Source organism: Orbicella faveolata, unplaced genomic scaffold (genome assembly GCF_042242905.1).
Source record: "Orbicella faveolata isolate gen_17 unplaced genomic scaffold, um_ofav_v1 contig_34, whole genome shotgun sequence".
Classification (NCBI taxonomy): domain Eukaryota; kingdom Metazoa; phylum Cnidaria; class Anthozoa; order Scleractinia; family Merulinidae; genus Orbicella; species Orbicella faveolata.
The window spans coordinates 27220001-27233845 of record NW_028301563.1 but is presented as its reverse complement, the minus strand read 5'-3'; the positions used below and the strand labels follow the sequence as shown (position 1 = coordinate 27233845).

Below are 13845 nucleotides of genomic sequence, written 5' to 3'. Positions count from 1 at the left end.
CCAGAATAACTCATTTTAGTGGAATTTCAATAACGTGTTATGTAATTCATCTGAATCATTTGGATCTCAGCGATTCTTAAAACTTGTTTTCAATTATCCCGTATGAAACCTCACTTAGAGATGACTGACTCCGTTAGGAAACTTTGTCTGCCTCCCTCCCCTCCCTCCGCCTCTAGTTTCCTCCTTTACCTTATTAATGGCGTTAACCATAATTGGAATGTACTCGATCTCTACGATTTTTAGGTGAAACGAAAACTAAATAGCGGAAGATGACTTCTCTAGCACTTCACCCATTTTATTGTAAAGTTTTTCTCTCGTTCCACGAACAACAAGAACCGGGGGGTACTACACCCAAACTTTGGTTGGGGTGTTCCGCTGGGGTTCTACATCGCTTATCCTGAACATGACGGAAAAACCTTAATTTTCCTACCCTGTTTATGACAATGTATGTAATTTCATATCCCTGTTTATGACAAACCTTAAATCCCTAACCTGTAAACAAAAGTAACACCCTGTCCATGACACGAAACTCGGATCGGTAGCTCGCAAACCGGAAAATGGATACCCCATCTATGACAAAAACCTGGAAAAACCATATCCTGTCCAGCGGATCATCCCCGTATAGTCAACATATAGGAATACCCTCCCTTCCGGGAACAAGAACTTGTTCTCCTTTGGAAAACGATTTTGATATATTTATGTGCTATAACATTGTTTTGCTCAGAGAAATGACGAAATCTTTATCCCTAAAGTGCGTCTTGAACATCTGCCTTAAAAGATAAAGGCATGCGCAACATTTATCACCCCACAGTCCAGTAAATACGAGTGTTTTAATTTACAGAAACATACGACAAGCATTTGTGACCATTGTGAAAGAGGAAGGCGGTCTTATGAGCGAATGTTTATTCAGAGGATTAGGACCATCATTAATAGTAAGATTATCATATAACCAGATTATTGTACATTCTTGTAACAAAATAAAGTTGCTGCTGTTAACTTAAATTTATTTTGCATTCCACAAGGAATAGCGCCTTACATAGGATTGAATTTCGCAGTCCATGAGAGCTTGAAAGGTATGTTGTAACGGAGTAATTCTATTCACGTGTCTTTGATGCTATGTGGCCTTAAAGTGCTGATAATGGGCCGGAAACACCGTTCGATTGGTGGCAACGACAATGCTTTTCGTGAGATGCCCGATGTAATGAGTAATTCTCCGGGGGGGGGGGCACTGCCATATATGGGCTATATAGGTATGTGCCGCTGTGAAGGGTATGGTTTTCAAGCAGTTTACTCTAGGATAGGGTATATAAATCAGAGCGTTTGGGTCTAGAATAGGGTATCATTTTTCACAAAACTGATTAGCTGGTTGAAGATTTTATCTAGTCTAAAGAAACCAGAAATGGCCACTCAAAAATATAGAAAAATCAAATCAGCAAGTTTAAATTTACGCAAATCAGCCTCAACAGTGTCGATAGATGGGGGATTTGGGGAGTTTACTCTAGTATAGGGTAGCAAAATTCAGCTGAACTAGCTCTGGTATAGGCTAAGGGTTCCAGGGTCCCAGCGGCACATCCCCACCCAGAAATTCCCAAAGTACCTCCCCCGGGGTAATTCTCGTCGCTGCAATAGAAATTTCATGCGACAGCTTTTAGAAGGTAAAAATTTGATTGGCCAAGTGGCTCGAGAGCGATGCTGCACTCAGACAAGCAAATTTTTGTAGGAACAAGAGCAACGATGTCCAAAAAATAACTGCAAGTGACGCTATGCACGGCGGGGGGTGGAACTCCCATATGAAACCGACGGGGATGGTAGTAGAAAATTTTGAAATCGCCTCCTAAAGAAGACCAAGCTAGACGTGGCTCACGCATTTTTTAACCCCTAAAAGATACTTTACACTTTATAGGCTTAACCCTAACTCTAAAAGTTTTGATTTATCGCAGGTAAATCAGGTAAATAAAATAGATATTTTTTTTGCTTTACACACCTAAGCGAGACGACGAGCATACCCGTCTGTTTCATATGGGAGTACCCCCCCCCCGGGGGGGGGGGCTATGCATAACATAGGCTTTATTTTAATTGTCTCAGGATATGTCATGACGTACTACCACGTCCAGGCTGGCGGACATAAGTTAAGGGTGTTGACACATGAGCGAGACTTACCAGTGGTGGTCAAACTGTCTTGTGGAGCGGTGGCTGGTTCTGTAGCTCAAACTGGTAGGCCCTCTTCACTCACTGTTCCTGTATTTTGGTAACTTTAGGACTTAATGCTAGGTAGGGCTGCTGGGCTTTCACGTAACTCCCTAAAATTGTGTCAGCGTTAAAGACCGTTCACACAGGCAAGTTTTGTCGCCCAGCCAATGCAATTTTTGTCGTGCAGAAGTTGCAACCTGCGGCGATATCATCGCGATTTTAGTGCAGTTTGTCAGTGCAAGTCTATTTTGTGAACAAAAGCCGTGAGCCTGATTTAAAGTGAAACTGCTACTCAAACTCGCCGTGTTTCGTGAGTTGCATCTCAAACCGTGCAGATAAACTGCACTAAAATTGCACTGAAATCGCAGCTGGTTTACACGCGCCATTTTGGTGTTGCAACCTGAGCGCGACTTAAATTACATTGCACTGCGCGACAAAATCGCCTGTGTGAACGGGCTTTTCAGCGGGTTATACTTCCTGAAAGAACACAAAAAAAACTATCCCAAAAACCCCTGATTTTTTAATGAAAATCAAAGTGAGAATGTTTTTTTTTTTCCGTTTAAAACCTCGTTCCCGAGGTCTCTAGGCCATTTTCTCGCTTTGGTGTCCTCCACTCTCCACTTTGAAAAGTCATGTGATAAAATCGCATGAATTGATTGGGTAACGTGGTTAGTGACTCACAGCGATGAACCTTTAAAATCGCGGGAACGGGCACACCAGAAGAATTTTACCGAATTTAAATTGTCGATCGATATCTGACGTGCCAAATATCCGACTTGCCGATTTTCGTCGAGGGCGCTGTCGGCGTATAAAATCGCTTATTACATGTACATCGCTGGCTTGAGAGTTGCTATCCGAGTTCAAGCCCTGGCTGGGTCATTGTGTTGTGTTCTTGGGCAAGACACTTAACTCTCACAGTGCCTTTCTCCACCCAGGAGTATAAATGGGTACCAGCGAACTGTCAGGGAAACTTGGCGAAATGCTGGGGGGCTGCCTGTGATCGACCAGCATCCCATCTAGGAGGAGTAGCAATACTCCTAGTCGCTACATGTTACGGAAACCGGGATAAGCTCCGGCTCTGTGGGCCCCTTGGTTCGTGTGCAGACTTTACCTACCTACCTACCTACCTACCTACCTATCCTTTAGAAAAAGCAATTTCCACAATCAGGACAAGAACAAAACGCTAAGTTCCAGCAACCCTTACAAGAAAACTATAAACAGCAATACAGCACTGTGGTGCTCGATTATAGCTTATTGTTAATTTGAAAATATTAACTCAGGTACCTACCCTCTTGATGTGGCTCGTCGCCGTATGCAGATGAAAGGCACCAGTGGAGAATTATTCAAATACAACTCAACGTGGCACGCTTTTAATATTATTGTTAACACTGAAGGAATTCGCGGCTTGTTCAAGGGAATGTTACCAAATTAAACCTTTTAAAGGTAACTCAGTACACTCTTTTTTAGATATATATGGGAAACTTTTTTTATGAGAACGTTGAAGCTGTAAAATAGGTCCAGGTTTTAAGAAAGTGCTAAGAGCGTAACTAACCTGAGACTATGAAAAAAAAGAAAAGAAAAAGCAAAAACAAAAACAATTCTAAACCGTGTTAACAAAACAGCTTTAAAACTCAAGTTGTTTTACTTTGGAGTGAATGGGGAATACGACAGGCAAGGGGAACGAAAACATTACACGTAGTTAGTATTTGTTGCAACAACAAAGCAGTACTGAAGTCGCTTGATTCTCTTTGCAGGTTGCTCCCACTGTTGGCATTCAATTTGCTGTGTATGAAGTAACCAAGTCATTGTTATACGATTACTGCGAAAGTCAGTAAAACTTCCCGAGGATTCGCCAATCAGAAAGAGTTACACCATTTGTACCTCACTACGAATGCATGCATGGGACGAAAGCTTATCATTTTGACCCGAAATAATATCTCTTCTTTTCAACTATATAGTGTGTAGTCCATTCCTCTCTTCTGCAGCACTTAATCCCACCCCCCCCCCCCACCCCCACCCCCGCCAACTCTCTCGTCAAAGACGCTTTTTCAGCCCCAAGTGAAACATAACTGCTTGGGCGCTTATGAGAGAGGACGATTCTAAGTTCAGCCAACTGACCAAAGAAATAAGCTTTTGACCAATTAAAAACCGGAACTTTACATCTTACTATTAGCAGCTTACAAATGAACTTGTCATCTAATGAAATATCTTTTGTTTTATAATCACTTTGCAGTGAAATGACAATAAAATAATTTCTCACTAAGTATAAGTGATGAAGACCAAACGTATAGGAGTGTGCATTTCGTTTATATATTGATCACATATAAACAGCCCAGCCAGTAACTTTACCAATGTACTAATGTCCATAAAGTGATGCGCTAAAATAAATTGTTTGTGAGTGAAGAGATCAAGAGACGGATATGCCGTCGAATCACAACTCCTAACTGACAAAAGCCTTAAACAGTGTTTTCCCGTGAAGTCTGTCGGCCATATTGGTGTCCCTAAACAATGAAAAGTCGGCCATGTTGGTATCCAAATCAATCCTGAAGGAGACAAACTCTTTTGTAATGCAAAAACTTTTTTTTTCCTTAAAGAAATATGGCCGCTGGTCACGTGAGTGAAAACACTCCAGTATACTTTGAAAACGTAACCCACATACAGACGGAAAATACCGCAAAGGATTACATAATCTACATACCAACTCACAACTATTGTATAATTACTACGTGAAAAATTATATTATCCAACTTTGTATAACTACCCAAGACCACACGAAATAGATTTCTCGTCGAAAGAAAAGCTTTAGAGATATCCTTCATCAGTGGAGTGCTTAAGCCTTGAGCTACTTTGCCGAGAAGGTCATGAAATGTTAAAGGACGCAGTTTATTACCGTCTTTTGATTGGTAACAATGGACGAATTTGTTAACGGAAACAAACTAGAGGTGTGATTATTACTGGATAAAGAGTTGTTTACTGAATTTAAGGAGCGGCATGTGTAGCGTTCCCTACGGGCCAATCATCGGGCCGGATCTCGACGCCGTGATAGGTTATTGCATAGTTTTCTCAGGAGGATAGATCCTCGATAGATCAAATCAGTCAAAACTTTTAAAAACTCGTTTGAGGTGTGATTATTACTGGATAAAGAGTTGTTTATTGAAATTAAGGAGCGGCATGTGTAGCGTTCCCTACGGGCCAATCATCGGGCGCTGAAACGTCGCAGAAAAGTGTCTTTGTTTGATGTTTTAAATGTAGGTTAGGACAGCGACACGCGCTGTCATCAACTGTAAATATCGCCGGGGAGTGAGAAAATCAAGAGTTTAGTCATGTACCCATGACTTTGAAGGAAAACAGAAATAAACAATTAATAAATCAGTTTTTGCGTATTTGGAAAACATGAAGTTTCCAAATCGGTTCTCAATAACATTTTTCTAATGGGAGAAAATTAATAACGCTTAAAACTATTGTATTGCCGGGGGGGAATTTTTGCAAAGATTGCAGATAGGAAAATCGGTTACGTATTTTGCATCGCAAGGAGTCAGTCATTCTTTGTCGCCAGTAAAACTTAAAATATATTTGGGTTTACAAATAAAGGGAAAATTGTACTGGAACTGCGATATAATCAAGATGTAAGGAAAGAAAGAAGGGGGGTTCGTTTAAGCTGTTTAAGGTCTGTAGGTCTGTAAAGGATATTTGATGCAAAGAGGAAAAGATTTTGGTAATATGTTATGTAACCCAGTGATATCAGTGTTGAATGACGTGTTATTTTGTTTTAAACGAAACTATGAGGGAAAAACCATGGCTTACTATCGATCATACCGTTGCTGAAAGTTTCTGTTTAAACCACTCACACGTCATTTTGTTTTTGGTCGGCAGTGAGGTCGCCAGGACAACGTTCTCTTTCGACGAGGGAGCTAGGCTCGATTTCCGCCGCTTTCTCGAGTCCGGTCTACGTTCCTCCCCGAGAAGAGACGGCTGGAGCGTGAGCGGCAAAGCATGTCTGTGACGTAACTTCATAATGTAATTCTTGCGGCGCTTCAGGTAGCCGGAAATGTCATCTGATGACAATCATAGGCAGGCCCACATGACGCCTACGGCTCGTAAAATTTGTAGGGTTTTCGCCACTTCTGTTAACTTTGGCCCTCCAACCTATTTTGTTTCACATTATTGTCGCGGAAGGGCATTACATGCTGTGTTCTATAGAAGAGTTTTTTTTTTTAGAAAAAGTAGAGCATAGCTGTTTGACTATGCTGTTGCAACTGTCATGTCAAAGGTCACACATATGTTGGTCTGCATGGTGTTGACACCATGTTTATGTTTTGCTAGTTCGGTTTGCTTTGGCTCATTTAAAAATTTAATTTTGTTTGGCTTCGCCAGAGACTGAAGTTGCTTCTCTTCAAGAAGACTAAGGTACACATCAATTTGACTGAGTGTTTTGTTTCTTGAAATCGATGTTTGCGTTTATCCCTCCCTTTGTTTACTTTGTTCGTTATCTCATATTCTGGCACCAAATGATTCAAATATAGATTCTAACGTATAAGTCTGTTGACCATTTTGCGTGTTGTATACACCACTATGTTTTAGATCAGGCAAGATTTCATCAATTGACGGTATTTGTTAAATATCCCACTAATGCGATCGCACTTCATGTCGCACAACTCCTTTGCGGTCCTTTGCTACTGCGAGAAAGCTAATTTATGCAGCCTGCTCGATTCAGGCAGGCAGATTTGTTATTGGTTGAAATTAACAATGCCAAGTCCACGAGTCCAGCCGTGAGTTCGGGGGAGGAGCTCGGGCTCTTTTCCCGAACAGCAGCTGGTAATCGAGCCTACGAGAGAGCGTCCCTCTATTGACGCAACCTCCTTCCCAGGTTCTTTCTTGCTAAACCTGGAAACGGCGTTGCCGTTGATGTTGTCGGTCACCTGATCGATACCGCTCTGAAGATGTCGATCTTTGGGGAAGATTACATGCGTTTATTCCGCGTAAATTTCGTTTTGCAAACCATGACATGTGTTTTTAAAGGTATCTAGTATTTCATCAGTCATTAAGAGGTTTGTTTATGGTGAAGTAGAGGAATGTTGTCCTGAAGATGTGGAGACTTTCAACGCTACGACTCGCAGTCTTCTATATTTGAATCCAAGGTTGAAGTGCACGTCAGAAAAGGATACTTTTAGAGAATTCCATGATTTGACTCCTGAATGTGCGGAGCCGTCGGCCACTATCTTATGTTCGGATCGAGACAGCTGCGGGAAATGCATGAAACGTTTGGTTGTGGAAAAGGAAACTCATGCAGTTGTGATATATCATGCGGAACGTGGCACCTATTTGGGAAGCAGATTGTCTAAATTGTGCCGAGCGTGCAAAATTTACGAGCACTTTGGATACTATACTGTTGGAGGGCAGAAACATTTTGATTCCAACTGTTTGCAGTTACCGTTTTTATTATCAACTGAAGACACTGCGTTTGATATGACTCTCCTGAATCAGTGTAAAAATATTTTATTTGTTGGTGAAGTTGCTTTTGCAACTTTCTCGGCTTCGCAAAAACGTCAATCTGGTTACACGAAAGGATGCGTAGATGAAGAGGAGACTCGAGGACAAGAGAGGAAACGGTTTAAGGGGTATGTATTCAAATTTAGGCAATAAGTTCAGCTTTTAAAGCTTACAACGTACTCTTAATATAAAGGGCGGTGTGTGCTGCATGTGGCTGTTGTGTTAGTTTTGTATATTTGATACAAGCAGTTAATCAAAGGAAACTGTGACTAAGTCATGGATACATTACGTTTCAATAGGTTTTGAAGATAATTAAACTCCTTGTAACAAAAAGAAAGCTGTGATGTGGACATCTAACTTTCCATCCTGTTGTTATTTAAAATACAAATTGAAAGCTGATTCTTAATTTCAGAAAATTCAGCGCTAAAAATGCAGTTGTGCTTGATTCTCCTAAACAAGAAGACAATGACGTTTTAGTCCAGTTGTTTGTCACCTTGCCTGATGGAAGTGACATTCGAAAAGATGGCCACAGTGTGGTTCCAGTGGCAGTTCTAAAGAAAATTTTTGAGGATCACAAGAGCAGCATATCATCTGCTATGGGCGTCAAAATCAAGTCAATCAAAATGAACACTGAATCAGATGAAGGAAGCAGTGATAATAAATTGAACTATATAATGATACCAATAAGTTTTGCTGTGTTGGTTTCTTGTGCCTAGTGGCTTACTGTCTTCACTGTGCCAGGTATGTCTGGATGCTGGTTATCCTGCTTTCATTTGATTATTCATTCACTATAGCACGCAAGTGTGCATGATATCGCCTGATACTTACTAGCTAAAACCAGGCGACATCATGAATAATTAAGGTTATTCCCCAGCATTGCATTGCGCATCCCTACTGCGCATAATTTCACGCGTGATTAGCGCGCGCGCATTAAAAAATGGCGGCTTTTTCCTTGCGGCTGGACCTCGCTGTAGAGGTAAATCGTCATTTTCTCGAAAACGAGTACGGTGACCTATCATTTTTTTCTGTTGTGCTGAATTGAGTAATAAATTTCACTATGTAAAAGAAATATGGGCGAATTCTCAGTGTTGAGCAAGAACCAATCGTCGGAAACGTGAATTTAGCAAGCAATCGTGACTATAATCATGGTGCTATTGTAAGGATTTAAATGGTATAAACAAGGTGCTGTTGCTCCTAAACAAACACGGGTACCCCTCATTTTTATTTCCAAATTTAAGTTCCTACAATATAAACAGTCAATAGGCAAAGTTTGACAAAAATCTCAGTGCAGGTTCTATTTCAGTGGAATGACCTTAAGCAACTTGACTGATATTTGGGCAGTTTATCAATGTTTTGAATTATAAACTGGGATGGCCGGCAGTGAAGGTGTTTTTTGCTTAACTTTTTGGGGACTGACACATCTGGGTAGAAAATAAGTAAGAAGGGAATATTAATGGAAAACCCTTAACTAATTAACTTTAAGACGATGAGAAGAACTTCCTCTCACAAAAATTTAAAAGTTCTTTACCGATTTGTTTTTACCGTCATTTACTGCAGTTACACGTGGAATAGGATTCTGGATGAAGTAAATTTTCCATTTATTGGAATGCAGTAAATTTCCCCAAAGTTCCCGGGATTTAAATTACTTATTCAACTTATAAACATCCTTTTGCTATATCTATCGACCGATCTGTCTTATGTTAAAACAACTTACTTTCGTTGAAGGAAATCTATTTCCATGGATTTTTACTTTCGAAGGTCGCGTAGATTTCTCTGTATTTTTGTCAAAGGGCTACGTCACGATAATTTGAATGGTTTTCCGGGACGTGCAAAATTACCTTCAACGTGAAGGAAACTACAAAATATTAGTTTGTTTAGTCAGAAAAACACAAAAGAAGTAATAATAAACCGAGAAAGAACAAGGATGTTCAAGGATGGAGAAGATTGACATGGATTACCAATGACGAATTTGAAAACTTTAGGCTAAATTTTTCAAAACGGATCAACCGTGAAGTAGTTTTGTGAAAAACGCATCTTGGCTTGATAAAATGTGCGCGGATTACGTAGTATGTATATTCTAGACGTAGTCATGTCACAAAAGTTGAAAACATAATAACACAACAATATAGTAGCTTACAGTGTCTTATGCCGGGGTCTCGATAGGTAGCTGTAGTTTTAAAACTTAAAACTCTTCGACTCAGTTGCAGAGCATTAGTCCTCATAAGAAGACAGTAAATCTTTAACCTTGTGATTCCGGCAGTCGAGGAAGTTGGGTCCGACACTCTTCCACCACTCCACGACTTTCTTTACACAATGTGTTTGATTTTGGAGCCATTTTCCAGCTGCTATCGTGATAGTCATCGTCAACAGGATTAAAGGCACCTGAAATGGTCTTAAATTAACCATCCATGATTTCAAACCCCTCACCGACAACGTTCACACTACACGATTCCCCAAAAGCTTTTCTGTAAATGATGCCATGTACTTTGCCCGGCTCCTTCATTTGCTTTGCAGCTCTGTAAATTCCGTGGTGTCGGTTCGCATGATAACAACATAGCCACTCTTGCAGTGGGTACCGTTGACAGTACGCCAGTCATCTGGACCATTTTGCCCGTAAAGAATAATTCCACCATACTTGTAGTGACTTCCACTATATGGATCTGATCGGCACGAGATGTGAATCGTGTAAGCGATAAAAATCGGAAGTCTAGCACTCTTTGAGGAAACAACAAGTTTATCATCTTCTTCTTCAACATAGGCTCCAAAGTGTGACATATTTGTTGACAGTCGGCAGGTACAAAGAGATATCGATTCTTATGTCGAAAAAAAAGTTAAACCTCCCGATAAACTTGATACAATTTTTTCAATTAGGAAACTGCCCAGGGCTCAGATAGTCTCCTTCGCAGCCGCTTAGAGGAACAGAGTACAATGTTTACAAACGTAACCTCACGGTACGTCGCGAAATTATTTAATTTATTCAGTATTTTTAAGGAAATCATACTTGTTGTTTAGTTTCATTTCGAATAAGAATAATTACCGACAAAATTTGTGTGTAAATGTGCGTATATTTTTATAATTTAATGTTTTCTTAGTTGTTTTGATCCGGCAATTCGGTGCATTCTAAAAACTCTGAAAACTCCTAAGCTTACAATTTTTGAATTAAACCAAATTTCAGCCGAATATGTCGTTGGAATCGTTTGTGTAGAGTCGATTATACACGGTTTGATTTAACGGTTTTTCGATTTAACAACATGATTTCTCTGAATCATCTTACGACATCTTTACGACAGACAAACACAGCACGAAAAACGTCGCTCGGTAGCATTTTGAAATACATGTTTTAAAACCCTGCGATATATCTTAGCCTCAGTCAACAGTAAAATGATGAAATCTGTGTATAAGTTTTGTATAAAGTAAGCTCTGCGAGCAAAAACAATTGAATGGGTTGGTGAGCGAAAATTTTACCGTATGACTCGGCCATGAAAAGTTACGCTTCTGGAATAGAAGTAAGATTCTAATTATAACTATTTCAATTCTTCGTTAACATCTTTGATAACAAAATACTTTATGCTCTTATCTCTCCATAGCAAAAGAAGACAAAAAAGCCATCAACACTGAAAGGAGAAAACAAGCGTTGAAGAAGCTACGTGAAAATATTTCAAAACCTTCTACAGCAAGTAAAAACGAAGGTCGTGTTCGAACAGAAAACATTGAACGGGAGAATATATCAATAACGGTTACACACGAAAATTCAAGAAGGAAAAAAAAAGAAAAAGAACAAAACTGAAGACGTCTATGTTAACGACGATCGCCAAGGACAGGTGGAATATGATGCAAGTCCGAACGTGGCGAGAAAAAGAAAAAAGAGGGCAAAACACAGCAAAGGAAGTTCAACTTTGGCTCCTGCAGTCTATGGCGGTCAGTTGGAGGAAGGCGAACGGGAAAGGGTCCCAACACCGATGCCAGCCCACCGTGGTCTGAGTACGAGAGCAGATCCTGGGGAGAGCTTTCAAGAGGAGTCACGTGATGGGCGTCGACACAGGAGGAAGAAGAAACAGAAGAGAGCACATTATGAAATTAGAGAACAGGATGAGGGATTCGATGAGGAGAGCGATACTAGACAGACGGGGAATTCGGAAGATTCGCTGATAAAAAGCTTGCCCCGCCCTCGACAACTGATCCAGCTGCAGGAGAGAAGTACAGCAACTATCCAGTTGTGATTCCTTTGTTTTTTTTTATATATAAACGTTTGGAATAATTTTTTTTTATCGCCTGTTCTAATGATAAGGTCGGAAAGTTCTTAACCTTAGCAGTGGATTTCTAAAGTTATGAAATGTGTACAGTCGACCCCGCTAACGGCAGATCCTGTAGGGGACACTTCCTGTAAGCATACTAAGTTACTATTATTTGCATTTTGAGTTTTGTCGGCTGCTCAAGTTCAAAGGATCATGGAACTCTGATCATGTTTTATTGTACAGTGTTCAATACGTTCGCTAATATTTCAAATCATTGGTTTGTAGATGTCTGCAGTTAAAGGATAAAGCTCTACGTTATGTCTGTAATCGTCCTGCACTGCCAAAACCATTTTGAATCATGACAGATTTAACCACTGTAATTATCTTTAAGTAACCTTGAATTGTAAAAATAAAATAAAAGAAATATATATCATGTTTGTCCCTACCACCGACAATGATTACCAAATCTTTAAGTCTATGTGTGTACATGCTACAATTAAGAAACAGTACACCAGTCGTTTTCCTCATCCTCCCAAATTAAACCACGTGGAAAACAAACCCTTATTTTCTCGGTGTTGAGATGAACTCTGACTAGCTCTCGAGGTTGCGTTGCTGGTAAAACAGACTTTAAGTATATTAATATATGACACGTTTGTTTGTTTGTTTTTTTTTTATTTGCTAGATCGAATCTACGTAGGATCCTGACATAAAGATCCAAAAAAAATTCCGATATCAAATTTTCTTGATGGCGTTTTGGTCGTCTAAAACGTGCAAAGAGGAGACCTGGGGATAGTGGAGCAGTGACGTCAAAACAAGAACGCCAGCATGCAAATTTTTTTTATTGTGGTTAGCTTTGCAAGTGTAAGTCAGTGTTAGTATTGAATTCTTTCCGAGAATATCAGGATGTCGGCTGTCTTGGCGACCTTGACCAACCTTTGCCAAGAACAGCAATTTAACAATTTTCGTAAATAACGTTTCTTCAATACTAAAGAGAGGCCAATTTGTGTTTTTTCTATCGGCCAGAAAGCGGTTCAATCCTGCCGGCCGAACTCGAAAATACAAGAGGTCGCTTCGTTAAGTGCTCATCAGCTACATTTGAGCCAGAAAACACTGATAGTTTCAAATATTGAAACCGGAAGTGTTACCGAACAGGTCAAGCGAAAACCGGTTTTAGGAAATGGCTTCATTAAAAATGAAAAATTTATTCACAGAAAAAGGGGAACACGGGAACATCTATTTTACAATTTAATATTCTCTTTATCCACATTATCATCTTCGATGTATTAAGTTGACATCATCTGTTAATCACAAATCCGTGAATGACAAACAGAACAAAATCCTTTATTTCCGAATATCACGATTCATCCAAACACTTTTAAAATAACTTCAACATCATGTCAATAATCGTTAAATTCTCCATATCAATCGTTTAATATCATCTTACTTTGTTATTTTGATTGATCAAAGTCCGCCTTTGTTAGTTCAGTCTGCTAATTCTTTCACAGTGTAATTCTGCCTCGCAGGAAAGTTAGGCCCTGCATCCCTCCAGATCTTGATCAGTTCCTTGACAAGCCACTCAGAATCTTTATGCATGCTTTTGCTATCATCATGGTAGTGATCACTAAGCGCCTGAGTTAATCGTCAACTGGCCATTTTTTACTCCAAATCCTTCGCCTACCGCTGTCATATCATTCAGAGATTCCCCGAAAGCTTTTCTGTAAACGATGCCATGTACTTGGCCAGGTTCCCGTGGCCATTTCTTTTGCAGATCTTTCAATTCCTTGGTGTCGGTTCGCGTGATAACAACATAGCCACTCTTGCAGTGGGTACCATTTGCAGTGCGCCAGTCTCCTTGGCCATTACGCCCGTAAATGATAATTCCGCCGTACAAACCACCACTTCCCTGATATGTGTCTGACTTGCAAGAAAT

At 40.1% G+C, this 13845-nt stretch overlaps 2 protein-coding genes and 3 pseudogenes across 4 annotated transcripts in view; 2 read left to right on the top strand and 3 right to left on the bottom strand.

The window, feature by feature from the left end:
- Positions 1 to 13845, bottom strand: part of LOC149105547 (solute carrier family 35 member F3-like) — an 89927-nt gene that overhangs the window by 63283 nt on the left and 12799 nt on the right. The window lies entirely within an intron of this gene.
- Positions 601 to 4478, top strand: LOC149105551 (uncharacterized). 3 transcript variants are annotated; one of them, XM_089270713.1, is made up of 5 exons: positions 603 to 932; positions 1023 to 1073; positions 2086 to 2214; positions 3471 to 3633; positions 3945 to 4478. In XM_089270713.1, exons 1-4 carry the CDS (start codon positions 899 to 901, stop codon positions 3620 to 3622), a joined length of 366 nt encoding a protein of 121 aa, XP_089126839.1. In that variant the 5' UTR covers positions 603 to 898; the 3' UTR covers positions 3623 to 3633; positions 3945 to 4478. The 3 variants fall into 3 exon arrangements, with proteins under 3 accessions (XP_089126840.1, XP_089126838.1, XP_089126839.1); XM_089270714.1 differs by having other exon boundaries at positions 601 to 932; positions 1029 to 1073; positions 3471 to 4478; XM_089270712.1 differs by having other exon boundaries at positions 601 to 932; positions 3471 to 4478.
- LOC149105549 (uncharacterized) lies at positions 7657 to 11900 on the top strand (annotated as a pseudogene).
- Positions 9836 to 10455, bottom strand: LOC149105550 (uncharacterized; annotated as a pseudogene).
- Positions 13098 to 13845, bottom strand: part of LOC149105548 (uncharacterized) — a 3963-nt pseudogene continuing 3215 nt past the window's right edge.